The sequence below is a fragment of the Coregonus clupeaformis genome, chromosome 17 (genome assembly GCF_020615455.1).
Source record: "Coregonus clupeaformis isolate EN_2021a chromosome 17, ASM2061545v1, whole genome shotgun sequence".
NCBI lineage: Eukaryota > Metazoa > Chordata > Actinopteri > Salmoniformes > Salmonidae > Coregonus > Coregonus clupeaformis.
In genome coordinates this window covers 45168004-45189731 of record NC_059208.1, presented here as the reverse complement: position 1 = coordinate 45189731, position 21728 = coordinate 45168004, and the positions used below count along the sequence as shown (strand labels likewise).

The following is a 21728-nucleotide window of genomic DNA, read 5'->3' as shown; positions in this document are numbered from 1 at the left end:
CATGGTCGCAATCAGAGGAAGTGGATAACTGTACTTCACCGTGATCTGATTGAGACTACGGTAATCAATGCACGGGCGTAACCCTCCATCCTTTTTCTTCACAAAAAAGAAACTCGAGGACGCAGGGGAAGTGGATGGCCGTATGTATCCTTGTCTCAGAGATTCGTCTATGTAAGTCTCCATAGCTCTCTTCTCCTCCTGAGACAGAGGATACACATGGCTCCGTGGGAGCGCAGCTCCTGCCTGGAGGTCTATCGCACAATCTCCCTGCCTATGGGGAGGCAACTGCGTCGCCCTCGACTTACTGAACACAATAGCCAAATCCTCATACTCAGGGGGAACGTGCAATGCGGGCACCTGGTTTGGACTCTCCACCGAGGTAGCCCCTACGGAAACGCCTAAACATCGACCCACACACTGGGCAGACCACTCCATCAGAGCCCTCTCCTGCCACGAAATAGACGGGTTATGGATACTCAACCAGGGCATGCCCAGCACCACCGGATACGCAGGCGAGTCGATCAGAAATAGCTGGATCATCTCCTTATGACCCCCCTGCGCACACATCCTAAGTGGCGCCGTGACCTCCCTGATCAAGCCCGATCCCAACGGACGGCTATCTAGGGCATGAACGGGAATGGGACGTCAACAGGAAGAAGGGGAATCCCTAATTCTAAACAAAATTTCCTATCAACAAAATTCCCAGCCGCGCCTGAATCTACCAGCGCCTTATGCTGGGAATGAGGTGCTACCTGTGGAAAGCGCACAGGTATACAGAAGTGCGCAACAGAGAGCTCTGGGTGAGTGGGGCGCCTACTCACCTGGAAGGACTCCCCAGTGCGGGGCCTGTCGTCTTTTCCCCTAGGAGGCCATCCCCAGCACCTAGCCGCGGTGTGTCCTCCACGGCCACAGTTGGTGCAGGAGACGGGCCCCCTCGTACTCCGACCCCTCCTCTCTCTAGCGCCAGCGCCCCCAAGCTCCATAGGGCTCGGCTCGGAGGCGCTGGAGGGTGAAATGGACGGACCCCCCTCGGAACGTCCGCGGGTAGCCAGCAGGGTGTCCAGCCTGATGGACATGTCGACTAACTGGTCGAAAGAGAGACTGGTGTCCCTACATGCCAGCTCCCGACAGACGTCCTCTCGTAGACTACAGCGGTAGTGATCGATGAGGGCCCGCTCATTCCACCCTGCATCCGCCGCTAGAGTACGGAATTCTAACGCGAACTCCTGGGCGCTCCTCCTCCCCTGCCGGAGGCAGAACAGACGCTCCCCCGCCGCTTTCCCCTCCGGTGGATGGTCAAACACCGCCCTGAAGCGGCGGGAGAACTCAGCGTATGTGATGGTGGTAGCGTCTATCCTCCTCCACTCGGCGTTGGCCCATTCCAACGCCTTGCCGGTAAGGCAGGAGATGAGGGCGGACACGCTCTCGTGTCCCGAGGGCGCCGGGTGCACGGTGGCCAGGTATAGCTCCACCTGGAGAAGGAAGCCCTGACACCCGGCAGCGGTCCCATCGTAGGCCCTCGGGAGCGAGAGTCGAATCCCCTGGATTCCGGAGCGGGAATGGGCTGACTGGCTGATGGTGATGGCAGGGGAGGTGGAGTTGGGGGTGTCCTCGGGTCTCCCAGCGTTGAAGTGTGTTAATAACATCCTGCAGGGCGGTCCCGATCCGAAAGATCTGGTCATTCTGCTCCCGGACCCGATCCTCCAAAGTCTCCTGTGCTGCTGCGGCTCCTGCTGATTCCATTCTGAATGGTGTGTGATTCTGTCAGCGGGTGCTGTAGGTGGGTGTGGTGTGGGAATCAGGCGCAGGACGCAGAAGATAAGTCCAAAAGACTTTAGTAATGCACACTCAAAACACGATCCAACAGCCCGGAGGCGAGAAAATGCGCACACAGGCGTAAACAAAAGGGCGCACTAAACATGTGCGAAAAATACTCTCCTACACAAAGGAGGCCAGCTACAATAGCGCACTGTAAATAGTAGCGCACCAACACGACAGCGAAAACAATCACACACAACACCTGACAAACACAACGAGAACTTATAGGACACTAATGACGCTAAACGACAACAGGTGTACATAATCCAGACAAAACCAAACGAACATAGAAACATACAACGGTGGCAGCTAGTATTCCGGAGACGACGAACACCGAAGCCTGCCCGAGCAAGGAAGAGAGGCAGCCTCGGCCGAAACCGTGACAACCTCGCTCTCTCGCTGCGCGCAATGTAATATCAAAGAACACCGCAGTTCGCGGGCCGAGTAGTGGGTGAAACCATTCACTTCAGAAAAAGTTGTGATATTATAAAGTTTCCTTTCATTGTGCATTGTCGAATTCATAAAAATATTTACTGCCATTGTGGTAAGGTTGGCAATACGAGAGGTCTTCAGACTTAGCTTTTTTGTATTATTTTCCTTGTAAGAACAACTACTGGGTTTGAGTCATTATTGCTCATCTTTGTCAAGGGTGTCCATAATTATGGACCCCACTGTATGTATATCATTAGTCTGTATGTATTTTTAGATATAGGCCTATTGTAAATGTGTATTATTGTAGCGTCACCATCTTTATTTAAAAAATAAATACAAATACAAGCATAACTTTGGACTACATATTCATTTGACAGAGGTAATAAACTGTCCATTGATCAGCACAGCAATTGGTCAAAAACAGGACCATGTTTGCAAAACAAGTGAGTGACTGTGTCCAACACACCACCACCTGTTGTTATGTTGGGCACCTACTGATCAAAAAATATTACATGTGTTGCTAAAATAAAGGTTTAAGGAAATAACGGCAGGCACCACATTACTACAAGACAAAACAGCTCACTCAATCAAGCCTGATGGTCTTGTAAGTATAAAAGCAAAGCTTGCTTTCATGTTTAAAAAAAATGAAGGAAAAAAAGGTAGTGGAATGGGATAATGTCTTAGTGTGGTGTGTGAAGAATCCAATACTTTACCTTATATACAGTACAAAATCACATTATTGTGGGAGCACCTCTAAGAGTATAAATTAGGTAGAGTATGGGTGAAGTAAGCATTGTGGTGCTCATATGAATTTCCTGTCTTTTTTGGCTTCAGGCCAATACCTACTTCTCACTTAAAACGTAGTTTTTTGTTTTTAATTAGTAGAATGTTTAGTCTGTCTGAATGTAGGGACGTCAAACATCCAGGCTGCTGCACAGACACTAGTCTAGAGCGCCTGGTTAAATTGTGTTAATTTCCAATGGTATTGTACTTAATCAGGTAAAACTGCTGAATGAGTCCAAAAACGTGCTGTGATTTATTTATTTTGGTGATATACCAGAAATCACCAAAATGGGTTTGCCCTGGCTACTGTATGGCTCTGTTTCCCACTTGGCTTCAGCGCCATCTTCTGGTAAACACCACACATCATCACATGAAAAAGTTAAGATCTAGGCGGCTAGGTATGGAGTGATTTCAGTGCCAACAGAAATTGTATTTGAATTCCATAATTGTTCATTTGTATTAGGATATTGAATTTGAATGCAGTATTTTTCCATTTGTAATATACAGATTGAATCATTGAATTCATAAATTGAACTATTTCATGATTTGAAACTGAATTGAGTGAACATTGCATTCTGTTTTAATATGGTATATATTGCATTAATTGACTGTGTGTCAAGTTTACAAACTATAATTTCAAGTTTATCAAATTTCATATATTCAACTTCTCAGATGCATCCAGATTCAGTTTTCCAATTTAGTTATCTAAATTCAGATTCAAAAGCAGAGACAACATCCTGGTACCAACGACAGTACAGTATGAAGATAGGCTAAAACTGCTTCTGCAATTGAAATCCCAGATCACATTTGTAGGCGATGTCATGGCGACATTGGCTAGCAAAGCTCACGCAAATATTTTTTTTAACTAACCCTCTAATTGTTCTATCTGTGGCTTACACGTAGAAAAACGTCATCGGGTCTAACGGTCGTCTCCCGCCGAATTGCGCATGTGCAAGCCGTCATTAATGAAAACATGTCAGTTTGTCACTTTCCCGAGGTTGGAGTAATAACATGTTCAACTACTTAAGACATTGGCTCGAATCTAGGTTGTGCCTTTAGATTTCAAGAAAATTAACAACTAAGGAATAATTTTTCACTTCTCTCATTGACTCAAAACCCAAACACCGACCTGGTCTGTTTGGTCTGCTTCGCAAGCGTTCCTGGAAGTCTCGCGAAGTTGCGCCTCTGGGTTTAGAAAATCTGTGCTAGTGCTTTGCCAGCCAGGAAAAGTAGAGACGAACAGATTGAATTAAACGCTCACTGTGGTAAACAGAAGCTTCTGGCGGTTTTTGAAGCTACAGTGGCATGTTTAATTAATTTTCTTCTGATAAATTTGGCTCTAGCATTTGAACCGTTTTGGCTATAAACTAAGACTCTGGAATATGGATGTGCCTTCTGTTTCCCTCTATGATGATCACAAGCGGGTTAGAAGGGAGTGTCACAAAAACCACAATTTGGCCCACAAGAATAGACTACATGAACAAAAGTATGTGGACACCTGCTTGTCGATAATGTTATTCCAAAATCATTGGCATTAATTAGTACCTTGTAGCTCAGTTGGTAGAGCATGGCGTTTGCAACCCCAGGGTTGTGGGTTCGATTCCCACGGGGGGGCCAGTATGAAAATGTATGCGCTCACTAACTGTAAGTCGCTCTGGAGAAGAGCGTATGTAAAATTAATATGGAGTTGGTCACCCTTTTGCTGCTATAATAGCCTCAACTCTTCTGGGAAGGCTTTCAACTAGATGTTGGAACATTGCTGCGGGGACTTGCTTCCATTCAGCCACAAGAGCATTAGTGAGGTTGGGCGATTAGGCTTAGATTGCAGTCAGTGTTCCAATTCATCCCGTTGAGGTCAGGGCTCAGTGCAGGCCAGTCAATGTTCTTCCACACCGATCTCAAAAAAACATTTCTGTATGGACCTTGCTTTGTGCACGGAGGCATTGTCATCCTGAAAAAGGAAAGGGCCTTCCCCACAATGTTGGAAGCACAGAAATGTCGCTGTAGCGTTAAGATTTATCTTCACTGGGACTAAGGGGCCTAGCCAGACCATTATTCCTCCTCAACCAAACTTTACAGTTGGCACTATGCATTGGAGCAGGTAGGGTTCTCCTGGCATTCGCCAAACCCAGATTCATCCGTCGGAATGCCAGATGGTGAAGCGTGATTCATCACTCCAGAGTCCAATGGCGGCGAGCTTTACACCACTCCAGCAGATGCTTTTTGCATTGCGCATGGTGATCTTAGGCTTGTGTGCGGCTGCTCGGCCATGGAAACCCTTGACGTTGCTTCCAGAGGCAGTTTGGAATTCGGTAGTGAGTGTTGCAACCAAGGACAGATGATTTCAGCACTTCAGCACTCGGCGGTCCCGTTCTGTGAGCTTGTGTGGTTTACCATTTCACGGCTGAGCCGTTGTTGCTTCTAGACGTTTCCACTTCACAATAACAGCACTTACAGTTGACCAGGACAGCTCTAGCAGGGCAGAAAGTTGACGAACTGACTTGTTGGAAAGGTGGCATCCTATGATAGTGCCACGTTGAAATTCACTGAGCTCTTCAGTAAGGCCATTTTACTGCCAATGTTTGTCTATGGAGATTGCATGGCTGTGTGCTCGATTTTATACACCTGTCAGCAACGGGTGTGACTGAAATAGCAAAATCCACTAATTTGAAGGGGTGTCCATATACTTTCGTATATATAGTGTATATGCTGAACAAAAATATAAACGCAACATACAACAATTTCAAAGATTTTACTGAGATACAGTTCATCTAATTAAATCAGTCAATTTATATAAATTCATTAGGCCCTAATCTATGGATTTCACAACTGGGAATACAGATATGCATCTGTTGGTCACAGATACAGTAGTTGATGGATATTGGCGGGAACTGGAACACGCTGTCGAACACGTCGATCCAGAGCATCCAAAACATGCTCAATGGGTGACATGTTCGGTGAGTATGCAGGCCATGGAAGAACTTGGACATTTTCAGCTTCCAGGAATTGTGTACAGAGCCATGCATTATCATGTTCCAACATGAGGTGATGGCGGCGGATGAATTGCACGACAATGGGTCTCAGGATCTCCCCACGGTATCTCTGTGCATTCAAATTGTCATCGATAAAATGCAATTGTGTTCGTTGTCCATACCTTATGCCTGCCCATACCATAACCCCACCGCCACCATGGGGCACACACTGTTCACAATGTTGACATCAGCAAAACGCTCGCCCACATGACGCCATACACGCTGTCTGCCATCTGCCTGGTACAGTTGAAACCGGGATTAATCCGTGAAGAGCACACTTCTCCAGCGTTCTCTAAGCTTCCCTGAGACGGTTTCTGACTGTTTGTGCAGAGATTCTTTGGTTGTGCAAACCCACATTTTTATCATGCTGTCCAGGTGGCTGGTCTCAGACAGTCCCGCAGGTGAAGAAGCCGGATGTGAAGGTCTTAAGGCTGGTGTGGTTACACGTGGTCTGCGGTTGTGAGGCCGGTTGGACATACTGCCAAATTCTCTAAAATGACGCTGGAGGCAGCATATGGTAGAGAAATGAACATTAAATTCTCTGGCAACAGCTCTGGTGGACATTCCTGCAGTCAGCATGGCAATTCATGAGACATCTGTGGCATTGTGTTGTGTGACAAAACTGCACATTTTAGAGTGGCCTTTTATTGTCCCCAGCACAAGATGCACCTGTGTAATGATCATGCTGTTTAATCAGCTTTTTGATATGCCACACCTGTCAGATGGATGGATTATCTTGGCAAAGGAGAAATGCTCACTAACAGAGATGTAAACACACTTGTGCCAAAAATTTGAGAGAAATACGCTTTTTGTGAGTATGGAACATTTCTGGGATCCTTTATTTCAGCTCATGAAACATGGGACCAACACTTTACATGTTGAGTTTATATTTTTGTTCAGTGGTTGAATAGCCCTGTCATAGCCCTTCTAAGGACAGTCATTCCACTGCCTATTTAATCTTGCTCTTGTGACTGACTGGGTTCAAAACAGGCCTCCTTCATGTCACAAGACTGTATTAGCCCATTTAGCTAAAGCGCATAGGGATGAATGCAGGAAGCTAACACAAGTCTTCAGTCTCCAACAAGGTTACTCATCTCCAAGAGCATGGTTCATCAAACCACCTCAGTTACATTTCACCTCCCTTTGACCTCATACTCAGAGATCACGGCACCAATACAATGGACTGGGTTCAAAATCAGGCCTACTGCACAACAACATCACTTTCTGTGGAGCTGTGCAACTCACTCATCAGCCTGAAGTGTCACCCCTTGTGCATTTGAAGAACGCCTTTTTAATTCGCACGGTGGGTTGGAACACTTCAGCAGGGAGGTCACGTGTGTTTGCGAGGCAGAGGTTGAGTCTTGGTATGAACTGAATCAGGGGGAAGCGGTACTCATTAAGCAAGCATAGTTCTATAAAGTGTGTGTGTGTTTTGTATTATTATTGTCATAATTATTAGACAATACTTGACATACGGAATCTACTAAGTATAGTTTTTTTCTCTTTCATTTGGACACTTGAAAACGAGATGGTGCATCTCAAGAGATTTCATCGTGCAACATTTCAAATAGACCTAAATAACAGGTTTTTTTTTTACTGTTAAAAAGCTATTAATTTTGCTGGCAGTCAAATAGAAGGTATGCATCCCAGAAGGTGTCTATTTCATCCATTGCCATCTATAAAAAGGCTGTAATCTCAGAATGAGGCCTCAAGCCAAAACCTGGTCAATGGTTCAGAGTTTTACATGTCCCTTCTGTCAACTCAACCAGAGGCAACATGCCCATAGGGGGCACAGAGGCACGTGCCTCCTCATATTTGTCCTGTAAATATTGTTCTTTTTTAATAGGCCTCCTACTAGCCACCTAGCAATTTTAGCAAAGTTGGCTTTAGCTAGATCAGATAGGTTCCAATCTCCCAAACTCATAACTAGCAACCAAGAAGCCATTTCAGGTTATTAATCAAAGTAGCTATTTAACTATCTTTTAGCTGGCAAGCCTGCTGGCAAGGTTGGTAGACTTTAGAAAAGCAAGCAATAACTAAATGTACTGAATAAGACTCACATTACTTTCAATCTTTCACCCAGATTTTAGCAGAGATACAGAGAAGTAGATTTAGTTTCTTTAAAAAAAGAGACACTAGTCAGGAGGATACAGACAGCTCAAGAGGTATGCTTGGATATGCAGAAAAATATAAAAAAATGTAAACATAGAATTAAGCATAATGATTATGGCTCTAGATTGCAGGAATATGCTTTTTCTGGTGTAATTCTCCAATTTCCAGACAGCTGACCACCCTCCCGCCTCACACTTTGTGCCCCCTCAGATTTTTGGGGTGCATGACGCCCCTTAACTCAACTGTTATGACTCTGTTCATCTTTACATTTTACCGAGTGCAGGATTTTATATATATATATAGCCTATACCATTGTGCATAGACAGGGTTTGGACCATAAAGGCATTTAGTGTTGTCTCGAGCGGACGACTCGCTTAACACCGCGGTCGCGTGATGGTCCTGTGATGCGCGTTCCCAGGCAGAGAGAGGTATATGCTGTGGTGGGTGGGACAATATAATCCTGCTATCGACACATATAGGCTACGTACGTGGATCAGTGTTAGAAACCTGTGCTTGGCTTTAACTAGGAATTTACAGGCGAGGGGTTTAGAAAAAACTACTAAAATGAAATTATTGTGATTGCCTGTGGGTCACAGTGGGTGGAATTGGAAGGAATTACGTTTTGATTGGAGTTTTCGATGCATTTCTTTTCCTAGACAGCACATTTTATCATTAGGCCTAAAACATTTTTTAAAGAATCTTTCTTCAACGATATTGTATTAAGACTTTTTTTTCTCACACAAAGTGTCTGAATAAAACGAATAATAAGGAACTCAAATGTGATAATGTGCTGAGACATTTAATTTCTGATTTATTCACCATCATGAATCATAAATTAATATGGTTGTCCAGATTACTTTCCTCCTATTACTCTCAATAACAGCGTGTCTTCTGAACGGAGACTATTTTGTTTGAGGGGAAAATGGGAAAATCTGGTTTATAGCCTAGTCGATGTAAAACAAAAATGTAAGCAAACAAAAAACAAAAAACAAAAATGTAGGCTAATCTTTTCTATAATTCACATTCTATGTTCCCCACGTTGGCTAGACCCCTGGCTGTAATGGTTTCTAATCTATGCTATGCGAGTTCCTGGCTTCGCCTGGCTGCTCAGCCTTTACGCAGGGAAATACCAGAACGGATTATAAAAGGAGAAACGTGAAAACACTTTCATAATGACAACATAACTCTGTGGTTATGAAACGTGCAGTGAAGCACAGTATCATCAAAACTCAGCTTTTATGATTTTATGAAACCTTAAGAAACCAAAATGTAATCCTTTTTATAAAGTCACATTTCAATTGCCTTCACTGAAACCTGTAGGCTAGTGCTTTTGTGATAAAAAAAATAAAATGTATATGCTTTTTCTACATTTATTCACCCCTTAAAGACCTTCCCTGAAACCTGCAGTGTAATTAAATAAATTAGATCAGATGGTTAGTCCATCAGAATGTGTGAGAAACACCATCGGTTTGTGTGTGTTCAGGGAACCAGCTGCACATGAAACAAGCTCACTGGTGGGGTCATGAGGCATGTGACAGCCGGGCCAGAGAGGGGGACGGCGGGTGAGGGGGGTGAGGGAGGAGATGTGTTCCCGCAGGGACTCTGATATGGCTGGACTAGCTACATGGGTTTCCCCTTCTCTCACTTCTACTTACCAACTCCTCTCTCCATGACACTCAGTCACATCACTGTGCTGGTGTGTGTGTGACAGGTGTGTGTGTTGGTGTATGTGGTGAAGTGTTGCGATGCGGCTCCTGCTCCTCCACGGTGTGTTTTTCCTCCAGTGTGTGTGGTTCTCCCAGCAGCAGTTTCCCAGGCTCTGCGCCACAGCGGAGGCCCTGCTCTCTAAAGAGTGCTGCCTGGTCTGGGAGGGGGATGGCTCGGCCTGCGGGGCCAGCTCTGGCAGGGGGTTCTGCCGGGACGTGGAGGTATCGGATCTCCCTAACGGGCTGAATTACCCCTTCTCCGGCTTGGACGACAGAGAGAGGTGGCCTCTGGTCTTTTATAACCGGACCTGCCAGTGCGCCTCCAACTACATGGGGTTCAACTGCGGAGAGTGCCAGTTCGGGCTGTTTGGGGCTAACTGTGAGGAGAGGAGAGAGTCCGTGCGGCGGAACGTGTTTCACCTGTCGGCGGCGGAACGGCGGAAACTCATCTCTTACCTCAACCTGGCCAAGCACACCGTCAGCCAGGATTACCTCATAGCCACCGGGACATACCGGGAGATGAATAACGGGACCAACCCGCTGTTCTCTGACGTCTCGATCTATGACCTGTTTGTGTGGATGCACTACTATGTCTCCAGGAATGCTCTTCTTGGTGGACCGGGGAATGTCTGGACCGATGTGGACTTCGCCCACTGGGCTCCCGCTTTTCTGCCATGGCACCGTGTGTACCTGCTGCACTGGGAGCGCGAGATCAGGAAACTGACCGGGGACTTTGAGTTCTCCATCCCGTACTGGGATTGGCGGGACGCGCAGGGCTGTGACGTCTGCACCGACGACCTGATGGGCGCCCGGAGCCCGAGAGACCCCAACCTCATCAGCCCTGCTTCAGTGTTCTCTTCTTGGAGGGTGAGACACCTTTTTTTCCTCTTCCTGTCTCTTCCATCATCTTCCTCTCTCATTTGTCTTCACCCCTCCTGCCTACCTGTTTTCTTCTCCCTTCCTCTCACTCTCACTGGCACCTTGGCATTGTTCTTAGAAGTTCACAATAGTCTCCAAAGTGTTGCATTTTAATTGATGGGTAGGGGAGGTCTGGAGAGGAGAGGAGGAGGAGAAGAGTACACTTTAGACTATTGAGATGTAATCAACCAGAAAGTGTATGCTTCTCAACTCACAAAATGTGAATAGACATTTTAATAATTGAACTTTTCTTTATTACTTTTCATGTGATGACTTGAATGAATACTGTGATGATATACTATCATTGTTGAGCTCCCCTGTAACCTAGATAGGAGGGAGGAGGGGTGGAGCATAGGAGAGGACTGGGGAGAGGAAATGAGAGGAGGAGAGAGGATATGACAGGACAGGAGAGGACTGGGGAGAGGAGAAGAGAGGAGAGGAATGGGAGAGGATCGGAGGAGGAGACGAGAGGCAATCGGGAGAAGAGAGGAAAGGAGAGGAGAGGACTGGGGAGAGAAGAGGAGAGGAGAAGAGGGTGGGGAGAGGAGAGGAGAGGAAGTGGAGGAGAGAGGAGGGGGAAGGATAGGAGAAAAGAGAAGAGGGGGAGAGGAGGGTGGTGATCAGGAGACTGTCTGACTACCTTGTGTTTCTGCCAGAGGCCATGTTCTGTGATTAGCACACACACACTGAAAGAAGCCATACAGGCTCATAGATCATCATTATCAGTTGTATTACCTTCTACATAACTCCATCACTACTGCTTTCTCTAACTCTCTGAGTAAAATGAATGGCTTTTATATGGTGTGTGTGTGTGGTTTGTGTAGTTCGGAGGTGGTTCTGTGCCTGAGATCTGAAGTGTGTTAGTGTGATGGGTGATTTGAAGGAGTCAGGCGCAGGAGGGTAAATCACAGAATAACAGGATTTATTCCGGAATACAGAGTTACGCAGACGTCAAAACAGACCAGTGCGCAAAACAGGTGCACTGGAACTAACAAGGCACACGGGGAAAATAACCAGGCGATACAAAATACAAGGAGCTCAACTGAGCTTAACTATCCTCACAATAAACAATCACACACAAAGACAAGGGGGCAGAGGGAACACTTATACCAGGTACTGATGAGGGGATATGAACCAGGTGTGTGTAATGAACAAGACAAAACCAATGGAATTATGAAATGAGGAGTGGCAGTGGCTAGAAGGCTGGTGACGACGAACGCCGAAGCCTGCCCGAACAAGGAGAGGTGGCAGCTTCGGAGGGAGTCATGACAGTAGGACGGCCAGGAGGACGCGGAGCAGGGCGAGCCGGATGGTGACGGTGGAAATCCCGCAATAGGGAGGGATCGAGGATATCCCTCACCGGAACCCAGCACCGTTCCTCCGGACCGTACCCCTCCCACTCCACGAGGTACTGAAGGCCCCTCACCCGACGCCTCGAATCCAGGATGGAACGGACGGAGAATGCCGGGGCCCCCTCGATGTCCAGAGGGGGCGGAGGAACCTCCCGCACCTCAGACTCCTGGAGCGGACCAGCCACCACCGGCCTGAGGAGAGACACATGGAACTAGGGGTTAATACGGTAATCTGGAGGGAGTAATAACCTATATGTAACCACGTTTATCACGTCGTAGTTCTGCTCCGCCAGGCTGAGCTTCTTTGAGAAGAAGGCACAGGGGCGGAGCTTGGGTAGCGTGCCTGAGCGTTGAGATAGGACAGTGCCTATCCCTACCTCAGACGCATCCACCTCCACTACAAACGGTAGTGATGGATCGGGATGGGCCAGTACCGGGGCTGAGGTGAACAGAACCCTCAGGTTACTGAAGGCCCTGTCAGCCTCAGCAGACCAGCGGAGCCGGGACGGCCCACCCTTCAACAGAGATGTAATGGGAGCTGCGACTTTGCCAAAGCCCCGGATAAACCTCCAATAGTAGTTAGCAAAGCCAATAAAGCGCTGCACCTCCTTAACCGTGGTTGGAGTTGGCCAATTACGCATGGCTGAAATGCGATTTCCCTCCATCTCCACACCTGAGGTGGTAATGCGGTATCCGAGGAAGGAGACGGACTGTTGGAAAAACAGACACTTTTCTGCCTTGGCATAAAGGTCATGATCCAACAGTCGGGCCAGCACTTTGCTTGGGACACATGCTTGGCGCGCGTAGCGGAATACACCAGAATGTCATCGATGTAGACCACTACACCGCGACCAAGCATGTCCAGAAACACCTCGTTCACAAAGGACTGGAAGACTGATGGAGCATTCATCGAACTGTACGGCATCACCAGGTATTCGTAATGCCCCGTTGTTGTGCTGAATGCTGTTTTCCACTTGTCCCCCTCTCGGACACGCACCAGGTTGTACGCACTCCGGAGATCTAATTTTGTGAAGAAGCGCGCCCCATGCATTGACTTGATCACAGATGGAATGAGGGGTAGAGGATAACTATAATGTATTGTCCCCTTGTTCAGTGCTCGGTAATCAATGCAAGGGCGCAGACCTCCTTCTTTCTTCTTCACAAAAAAGAAACTCGAGGAGGCGGGCGAAGTGGAGGGACGTATGAACCCCTGATGAAGGGACTCGGAGACATATGTCTCCATCACCTCCGTTTCAGCCTGTGACAGGGGATACACATGACTCCTGGGAGGCACAGCGTCTACCCGGAGGTTTATCGCGCAATCCCCCGCCCGATGAGGTGGTAATTTGGTTGCCTGCGTTTTGGAAAATGTGTGCGCCAAATTGAGGTATCCGGGGGGAATTTGCACGGTGGAGGTATGTCTGGACTTTCCACCGTGGTTGCACCAACGGAAACACCTAGACACCTACCCTGACACTCTCGCGACCACCACGTGAGAACCCTCTGCGGCCATGAAAAGATGGGGTTGTGTAGTGCTAACCAGGGAAGATCTAACACAACAGGGAAATCAGGAAACTCAATAATAAAAAGGTGACTTGCTCTCTATGAGTCTCATGCGTAACCATAGTGACTGGTGCTGTAACTTCCCTAACGAACCCGGACCCTAGTGGTTGACTGTGAAGTGCTCTGATGGGGAGTGGAATGGATAGGGGAACCAATGTAATGCCTAGACTATGTGCAAATGACCTGTTCATAAAGTTCCCAGCTGCGCCTGAATCGACCAGCGCCTTACACTGGGGAACTACTGTGTAATCAGGAAAGTGGATGGGTAGGGTACAGTGTGCAGCAGAGGGCTCTGAACGAGTGTGGGTGTTCGATACCTGGGGTGACGCAAGAGTGCCCTGCCTGCCGCCTCCAGACCCAAAAGAACGCAGATGACAGCGTGCAGGAGAATGTCTTCTCGTGCCACTAGAGTGACACTGGCGCTGTCGTCCTCCGCTCTCTCGGATTGCCGCTCCACCCAGCTCCATCAGCTTGTGATCCAGGTTTGGGGGGTGGATCGGGCAGGCACCTTCCAGGACGTCCTCGAGCAGCCAGCATGTTGTCCAACCGGATGGCCATGTCCACCAGTTGATTGAAGGACAACATGGTGTCCCGGCAGGCTAGCTCCCTTCGGACGTCTTCTCGTAGATGGCACCGGATGTGGTCAATGAGGGCCCGCCTCAGGTGGACCAGCTGCTCGCCCGCCTCTCTACCGTCGGGCGGGTGATCGAAGACGGCCCGAAAGAGGCAAGCAAACTCCCCGTAGTTGTCCAACGTGGCTCCTCCTTCACTCCAGACTGTGTTGGCCCACTCCAGGGCTTTCCCCGAGAGGCAGGAGACGAGGGTGGACACCTTCTCCTGCTCCGATGGAGCCCGGCTGATCTTCGAATAATATAACTCCAGTTGTAGGAGGAATCCCTGGCAGAGAGCAGCTGTCCGGTCGAAATCCCGTGGTCGGGATATATGGATCCCTGGATCCGGTCGCCCAGCTAGTCCCGACAGATCGGGTCCTCTCCTCTCCAGGCGTTGGACGACCTGGAGAACCCGATCCATCGCTTCTCCCAAGCTGGCTAGCATCGTCTAATGCTCCCGGACCCGTGCCACGACTCCAGGCATGTGCTCCTCTCCTGCTGACTCCATGGCGGGTGTGTGATTCTGTGATGGGTGATTTGAAGGAGTCAAGCGCAGGAGGGTAAATCACAGAATAACAGGATTTATTCTGAAATACAGAGTTACGCAGTAATGCGTCAAAACAGTCCAGTGCGCAAAACAGGCGCACTGGAACCCAACAAGGCACACAGGGAAAATGACCCGGCAATACAAACTACAAGGAGCTCAACCGAGCTTCACTATCCTCACAATAAACAATCACACACAAAGACAAGGGGGCAGAGGGAACACTTATACTGGTACTGATGAGGGGATATGAACCAGGTGTGTGTAATGAACAAGACAAAACCAATGGAATGATGAAATGAGGAGCGGCAGTGGCTAGAAGGCTGGTGACGACGAACGCAGAAGCCTGCCCGAACAAGGAGAGGTGGCAGCTTCGGAGGGAGTCATAACAGTTAGCTCCCCAAGTTTCAATATTTCTATTAAATATGACCTATAATTAATTCCAATCTGAGTCAAATAGTTTTCCTTCAAAAAATTGTAATTAAGGAAGTTAAAAAGCAATTTTTCTGTGTTGGAATGGTGTGGGCGTACGTAGCCCAACAACAGAATGGTGTGGGCGTATACCAGTCATTACAAATATTAATGCGAGTAGACCACTGATTGGCCAGCTCATCCTCCTCAGGAAATAGCAAGCATTTTTTCAACGATCTGTTTGAGATACAAGTTTGAGGTGGGTTTTTTTAATGTGTTTTTTCTCCAATTTATGCTTTGGCCACAAATACAAGTATAAGATGAGTCAACAACATAATTTGGGTATGAGTTAACAGAATTTTAAAAGTTAGATTTTCACTGAACAGTTACTTTAATGCTTAGGCCTAGGCTTTACACAATCATGTGGCATGCAGTCATCCTGATTCAATCGGTTTTTGTGTGTGTGTGTATATGTGTGTGTGTGTGTGTGTTTGTGTAGGTGATGTGTTCGCGGTCGGAAGACTACAGTGTGAGGGGTGTGCTGTGTGATGGTAGCGACGAGGGGACGTTGCTGCGTAACCCTGGCAACCACAACCATAACTTGGTTGCGCGGTTGCCGACGGCAGCAGAGGTGGAGTTCACGGTCAGTCTCCGTGACTATGACACGGGAGCCATGGACCGCTCCGCTAACTTCAGCTTCAGAAACACACTGGAAGGTAAGTAGGGGTGTTTTTGTGATTGTGTGTGTGTGTGTGTGTGTGTCTGTGTGTGTGTTTGTGTTATTAGTTCTCTAGAAAGTCAGTAGTTCTACAGTTGAAGTCGGAAGTTTACATACACTTAGGTTGGAGTCATTAAAACTCATTTTTCAACCACTCCACAAATTTCTTGAAAACAAACTATAGTTTTGGCAAGTCCGTTAGGACATCTACTTTGTGCATGACACAAGTCATTTTTCCAACAATTGTTTACAGACAGATTATTTCAGTTAGAATTCACTGTATCACAATTCCAGTGGGTCAGACGTTTACATACAGTAAGTTGACTGTGCCTTGGAAAATTCCAGAAAATGATGTCATGGCTTTAAAAGCTTCTGATAGGCTAATTGACATCATTTGCATCAATTGGAGGTGTAGCTGTGGATGTAATTCAAGGCTTACCTTCAAACTCAGTGCCTCTTTGCTTGACATCATGGGAAAATCAAAAGAAATCCGGCAAGAGCTCAGAAAAATAAATTGTATACCTCCACAAGTCTGGTTCATCATTGGGAACAATTTCCAAACGCCTGAAGGTACCACGTTCATTTGTACAAACAATAGTACGCAAGTATAAACACCATGGGACCACGCAGCCGTCATATCGCTCAGGAAGGAGACACGTTCTGTCTCCTAGAGATGAACGTACTTTGGTGCGAAAAGTGCAAATCAATCCCAGAACAACAGCAAAGAACCTTGTGAAGATGCTGGAAGAAACAGGTACAAAAGTATCTATATCCACAGTAAAACGAGTCCTATATCGACATAACCTGAAAGGCCGCTCAGCAAGGAAGAAGCCACTGCTCCAAAACCGCCAGACTACGGTTTGCAACTGCACATGGGGACAAAGATCATACTTTTTGGAGAAATGTCCTCTGGTCTGATGAAACAAAAATAGAACTGTTTGGCCATAATGACCATCGTTATGTTTGGAGGAAAAAGGGGTAGGCTTGCAAGCCGAAGAACACCATCCCAACCGTGAAGCACAGGGGTGGCAGCATCATGCTGTGGGGGTGCTTTGCTGCAGGAGGGACTGGTGCACTTCACAAAATAGATGGCATCATGAGGAAGGAAAATTATGTGGATATATTGAAGCAACATCTCAAGACATCAGTCAGGAAGTTAAAGCTTGGTCACAAATAGGTCTTCCAAATGGACAATGACCCCAAGCATACTTCCAAAGTTGTGCCAAAATGGCTTAAGGACAACAAAGTCAAGGTATTGGAGTGGCCATCACAAAGCCCTGACCCCAATCCTATAGAACATTTGTGGGCAGAACTGAAAAAGCGTGTGCGAGCAAGGAGGCCTACAAACCTGACTCAGTTACACCAGCTCTGTCAGGAGGAATGGGCCAAAATTCACCCAACTTATTGTGGGAAGCTTGTGGAAGGCTACCCGAAACGTTTGACCCAAGTTAAACAATTTAAAGGCAATGCTACCAAATACTAATTGAGTGTATGTTAACTTCTGACCCACTGGGAATGTGATGTTAGAAATAAAAGCTGAAATAAATCATTCTCTCTACTATTATCCTGACATTTCACATTCTTAAAATAAAGTGGTGATCCTAACTGACCTAAAACAGGGAATTTTTACTAGGATTAAATGTGAGGAACTGTGAAAACCTGAGTTTAAATGTATTTGGCTAAGGTGTATGTAAACTTCCAACTTCAACTGTAGAACACTCTAGAGAGCGTTGTTCTAACCCTAACCCTGGTGTTGAATTCTGACCTCTAACCCCTGACCTCTGACCCCTGACCTCTAGGTTTTGGGAACCCTCAGACAGGCCTGGGTAACAGTAGGGTGATGGGCATGCACGCCTCTCTTCATATCTTCATGAACGGCTCCATGTCTTCAGTCCAGGGGTCAGCTAACGACCCTATTTTCCTACTGCACCACGCCTACGTAGACAGGTTAGCACACACACACACAAATACACATGCACACATGCACACACACACTTCTCTCAATTCAATTCAATTCAATTTAAGGGCTTTATTGGCATGGGAAACGTACAGTGGGGAAAAAAAGTATTTAGTCAGCCACCAATTGTGCAAGATCTCCCACTTAAAAAGATGAGAGAGGCCTGTAATTGTCATCATAGGTACAGACAAATTGAGAAAAAGAAATCCAGAAATTCACATTGTAGGATTTGTAATGAATTTATTTGCAAATTATGGTGGAAAATAAGTATTTGGTCACCTACAAACAAGCAAGATTTCTGGCTCTCACAGACCTGTAACAACTTCTTTAAGAGGCTCCTCTGTCCTCCAGTATACTACCTGTATTAATGGCACCTGTTTGAACTTGTTATCAGTATAAAAGACACCTGTCCACAACCTCAAACAGTCACACTCCAAACTCCACTATGGCCAAGACTAAAGAGCTGTCAAAGGACACCAGAAACAAAATTGTAGACCTGCACCAGGCTGGGAAGACTGAATCTGCAATATGATCACAAGAACGGTGAGCAAAAATCCCAGAACCACACGGGGGGACCTAGTGAATGACCTGCAGAGAGCTGGGACCAAAGTAACAAAGCCTACCATCAGTAACACACTACGCCGCCAGGGACTCAAATCCTGCAGTGCCAGACGTGTCCCCCTGCTTAAGCCAGTACATGTCCAGGCCCGTCTGAAGTTTGCTAGAGTGCATTTGGATGATCCAGAAGAGGATTGGGAGAATGTCATATGGTTAGATGAAACCAAAATATAACTTTTTGGTAAAAACTCAACTCGTCGTGTTTGGAGGACAAAGAATGCTGAGTTGCATCCAAAGAACACCATACCTACTGTGAAGCATGGGGGTGGAAACATCATGCTTTGGGGCTGTTTTTTCTGCAAAGGGACCAGGACGACTGATCCGTGTAAAGGAAAGAATGAATGGGGCCATGTATCGTGAGATTTTGAGTGAAAACCTCCTTCCATCAGCAAGGGCATTGAAGATGAAACGTGGCTGGGTCTTTCAGCATGACAATGATCCCAAACACACCGCCCGGCAACGAAGGATTGGCTTCATAAGAAGCATTTCAAGGTCCTGGAGTGGCCTAGCCAGTCTCCAGATCTCAACCCCATAGAAAATCTTTGGAGGGAGTTGAAAGTCCGTGTTGCCCAGCGACAGCCCCAAAACATCACTGCTCTAGGGGAGATCTGCATGGAGGAATGGGCCAAAATACCAGCAACAGTGTGTGAAAACCTTGTGAAGACTTACAGAAAACGTTTGACCTGTGTCATTGCCAACAAAGGGTATATAACAAAGTATTGAGAAACTTTTGTTATTGACCAAATACTTATTTTCCACCATAATTTGCAAATAAATTCATTAAAAATCCTACAATGTGATTTTCTAGATTTTTTTTCTCATTTTGTCTGTCATAGTTGACGTGTACCTATGATGAAAATTACAGGCCTCTCTCATCTTTTTAAGTGGGAGAACTTGCACAATTGGTGGCTGACTAAATACTTTTTTCCCCCACTGTATGTTAACATTGCCAAAGCAAGTGAAGTAGATAGTAAACAAAAGTGAAATAAACAATCAATATTAACAGGAAACATTACACTCAGAAGTTCCAAAAGAATAAAGACATTATAATGTAATAGTATGTATATATACAGTGTTGTAACAATGTGCAAATAGTTAAAGTACAAATGGGATAACATAACATAAATCTCTCTCTCTCTCTCTCTTCAGTATCTATGAGCAGTGGTTGAGGAGACATGCTCCAGAGCAGACCCACTACCCAGAGTTCAATACTCCCATCGGCCACAACAGGCAGTACCACATGGTGCCCTTCATACCTCTACACAGGAACATAGAATACTTCACCTCCAGCAAAGAATTGGGGTACGAATACTCCTACATGCTCGACTCAGGTAAGTACTGTGTGTGAGGGTCAGTGTGTGTGTGTGCTGAAGGATTGTAAAGGACTCCTCCTCTCCTCTACTCTCCTCTGTCTCCCCTCTCTTGCTCTCCTCTTCTCTTGCTCTCCTCTTCTCTTCTCTTCTCCTCTCCTCTCCCCTCCCCCTCCTCTCCGTTCATCCTCTTCCTCTTCTCATCACTCTCTCCTCCCCTCCAGATCAGAGGATATCGGAGGTTCTCAGTCCTTACCTGGAGCTGATGATGGAGGCGTGGCCCTGGTTGCTAGGGGCGTTGGTCCTGGGGGCCCTGGTTGCCATGATTGTGGCTGCGATAGCTGTGACTACGACCCGGGTGTGTTGGGGTGCGTGGCCATGGCAACGCGGGGAGAAGAGTTCAGCATTCCACCTACCAGAGAGGGAACCTCTCATCATCAGCAGTGATAGTGATACCCCAAACTACCACACTGTTTAGCCCCAACTACCACACTGTTTAGCCCCAGCAACTATACAGCTAACTCCTAGCCCTGCAACCCTAGCCTACAGCCAAGCCATAACCTTTTAATTACCACCCAGACAATTTGTTGCCTATCTGTCACACCTGCCAACATGTAAAGGGCCCCTACAGATGTAGGATCTTAATTTGTATCTAATTATAGCAGGAAATTAATCCTGCAGCAACAGGTAATGTTAATTATTATGTGGATTATAATTAATGGAAATGTTTGTAGGGGTTGATACATTTTTCGTTAGGGAAAATCAAGTCTGAAAAGTGGAAATTACAAAAAAATTTAGGCTCAAATACACTACAAACTTGCATTTCCTGATTTGCAGGAAAATTCCCGGCAACAAAAGTGTGATCAAATTAAGATCCTACATCTGTATGTATCACACCAACATTTACATTTACATTTTAGTCATTTAGCAGACGCTCTTATCCAGAGCGACTTACAGTTAGTGAGTGCATATATTTTCATACTGGCCCCCACAACCCTGGCGTTGCAAGCGCCATGCTCTACCAAACATAGCTAATGTGTGCCAGTTCAAATTGAACTTGAACTTAAACTAATGACACAGAGGCTCAAACTCCCATAAAACAAGTTAGAGTGTTGTTTCATGGTATCTTTGCTTGGTGCCTTATGCGGATCTCTGTCTATCTATATCTCTGTACAGGCCCTTGACTTGGTCACAATGATTCAAAATACCTCATCAAATACAGTACATTATATGGCACATTTTTGAGGGGCAATATTATATATTTGTTTTTATTTTGTTTTCTTCCTGAAGCTGAATGTGTAAAATGAACACTGTTCATGTAGCAGTTTGGACTACTGTGACTATAAATAAAATATGTGATAAAACCTGTACAATGGCCTCCTTCATGCAACATAATACCATTCAAACTAACAAACATTGTTGTGATGTAACATAACTTACCAATTCATATTCATCCATGTTTATGTTAGGAGTTGTGCCATGAAAATATTTTATACATTTTATTTTACAGTGCTATGTCAATTCACACTGCCTTTGACTTTAGTAGGTTAATCTATGAATATAGAGTAATGAAATATTGAAAAAGGAGTATTGCGTTTGTAAACATCAGTGGAGGCTGCTGAGGGGAGGACGGCTCATAATAATGGCTGGAATGGAGCAAATGGAATGGCATCAAACACATGGAGACCATGTGTTTGTATTTGATACCATTCCACTTACACCGCTCCAGCCATTACCACGAGCTCCTCCTCCCCAATTAAAGTGCCACCAACCTCCTGTGGTAAACATATACAATAAAAAGACACCCTTTTACAATAAGTGCGCTTAAATTACATCGGATTGT

The 21728-nt window shown here is 46.2% G+C and overlaps 1 protein-coding gene across 1 annotated transcript; it reads left to right on the top strand.

Moving 5' to 3' along the window:
• Nucleotides 1-9785: 9785 nt before the first annotated feature.
• On the top strand, nucleotides 9786-20631 carry LOC121585699 (tyrosinase-like). The gene is made up of 5 exons (XM_041902025.2): nucleotides 9786-10750; nucleotides 15782-15998; nucleotides 17800-17947; nucleotides 19725-19906; nucleotides 20110-20631. Exons 1-5 carry the CDS (start codon nucleotides 9923-9925, stop codon nucleotides 20361-20363), a joined length of 1629 nt encoding a protein of 542 aa, XP_041757959.2. The 5' UTR covers nucleotides 9786-9922; the 3' UTR covers nucleotides 20364-20631.
• Nucleotides 20632-21728: the final 1097 nt, after the last annotated feature.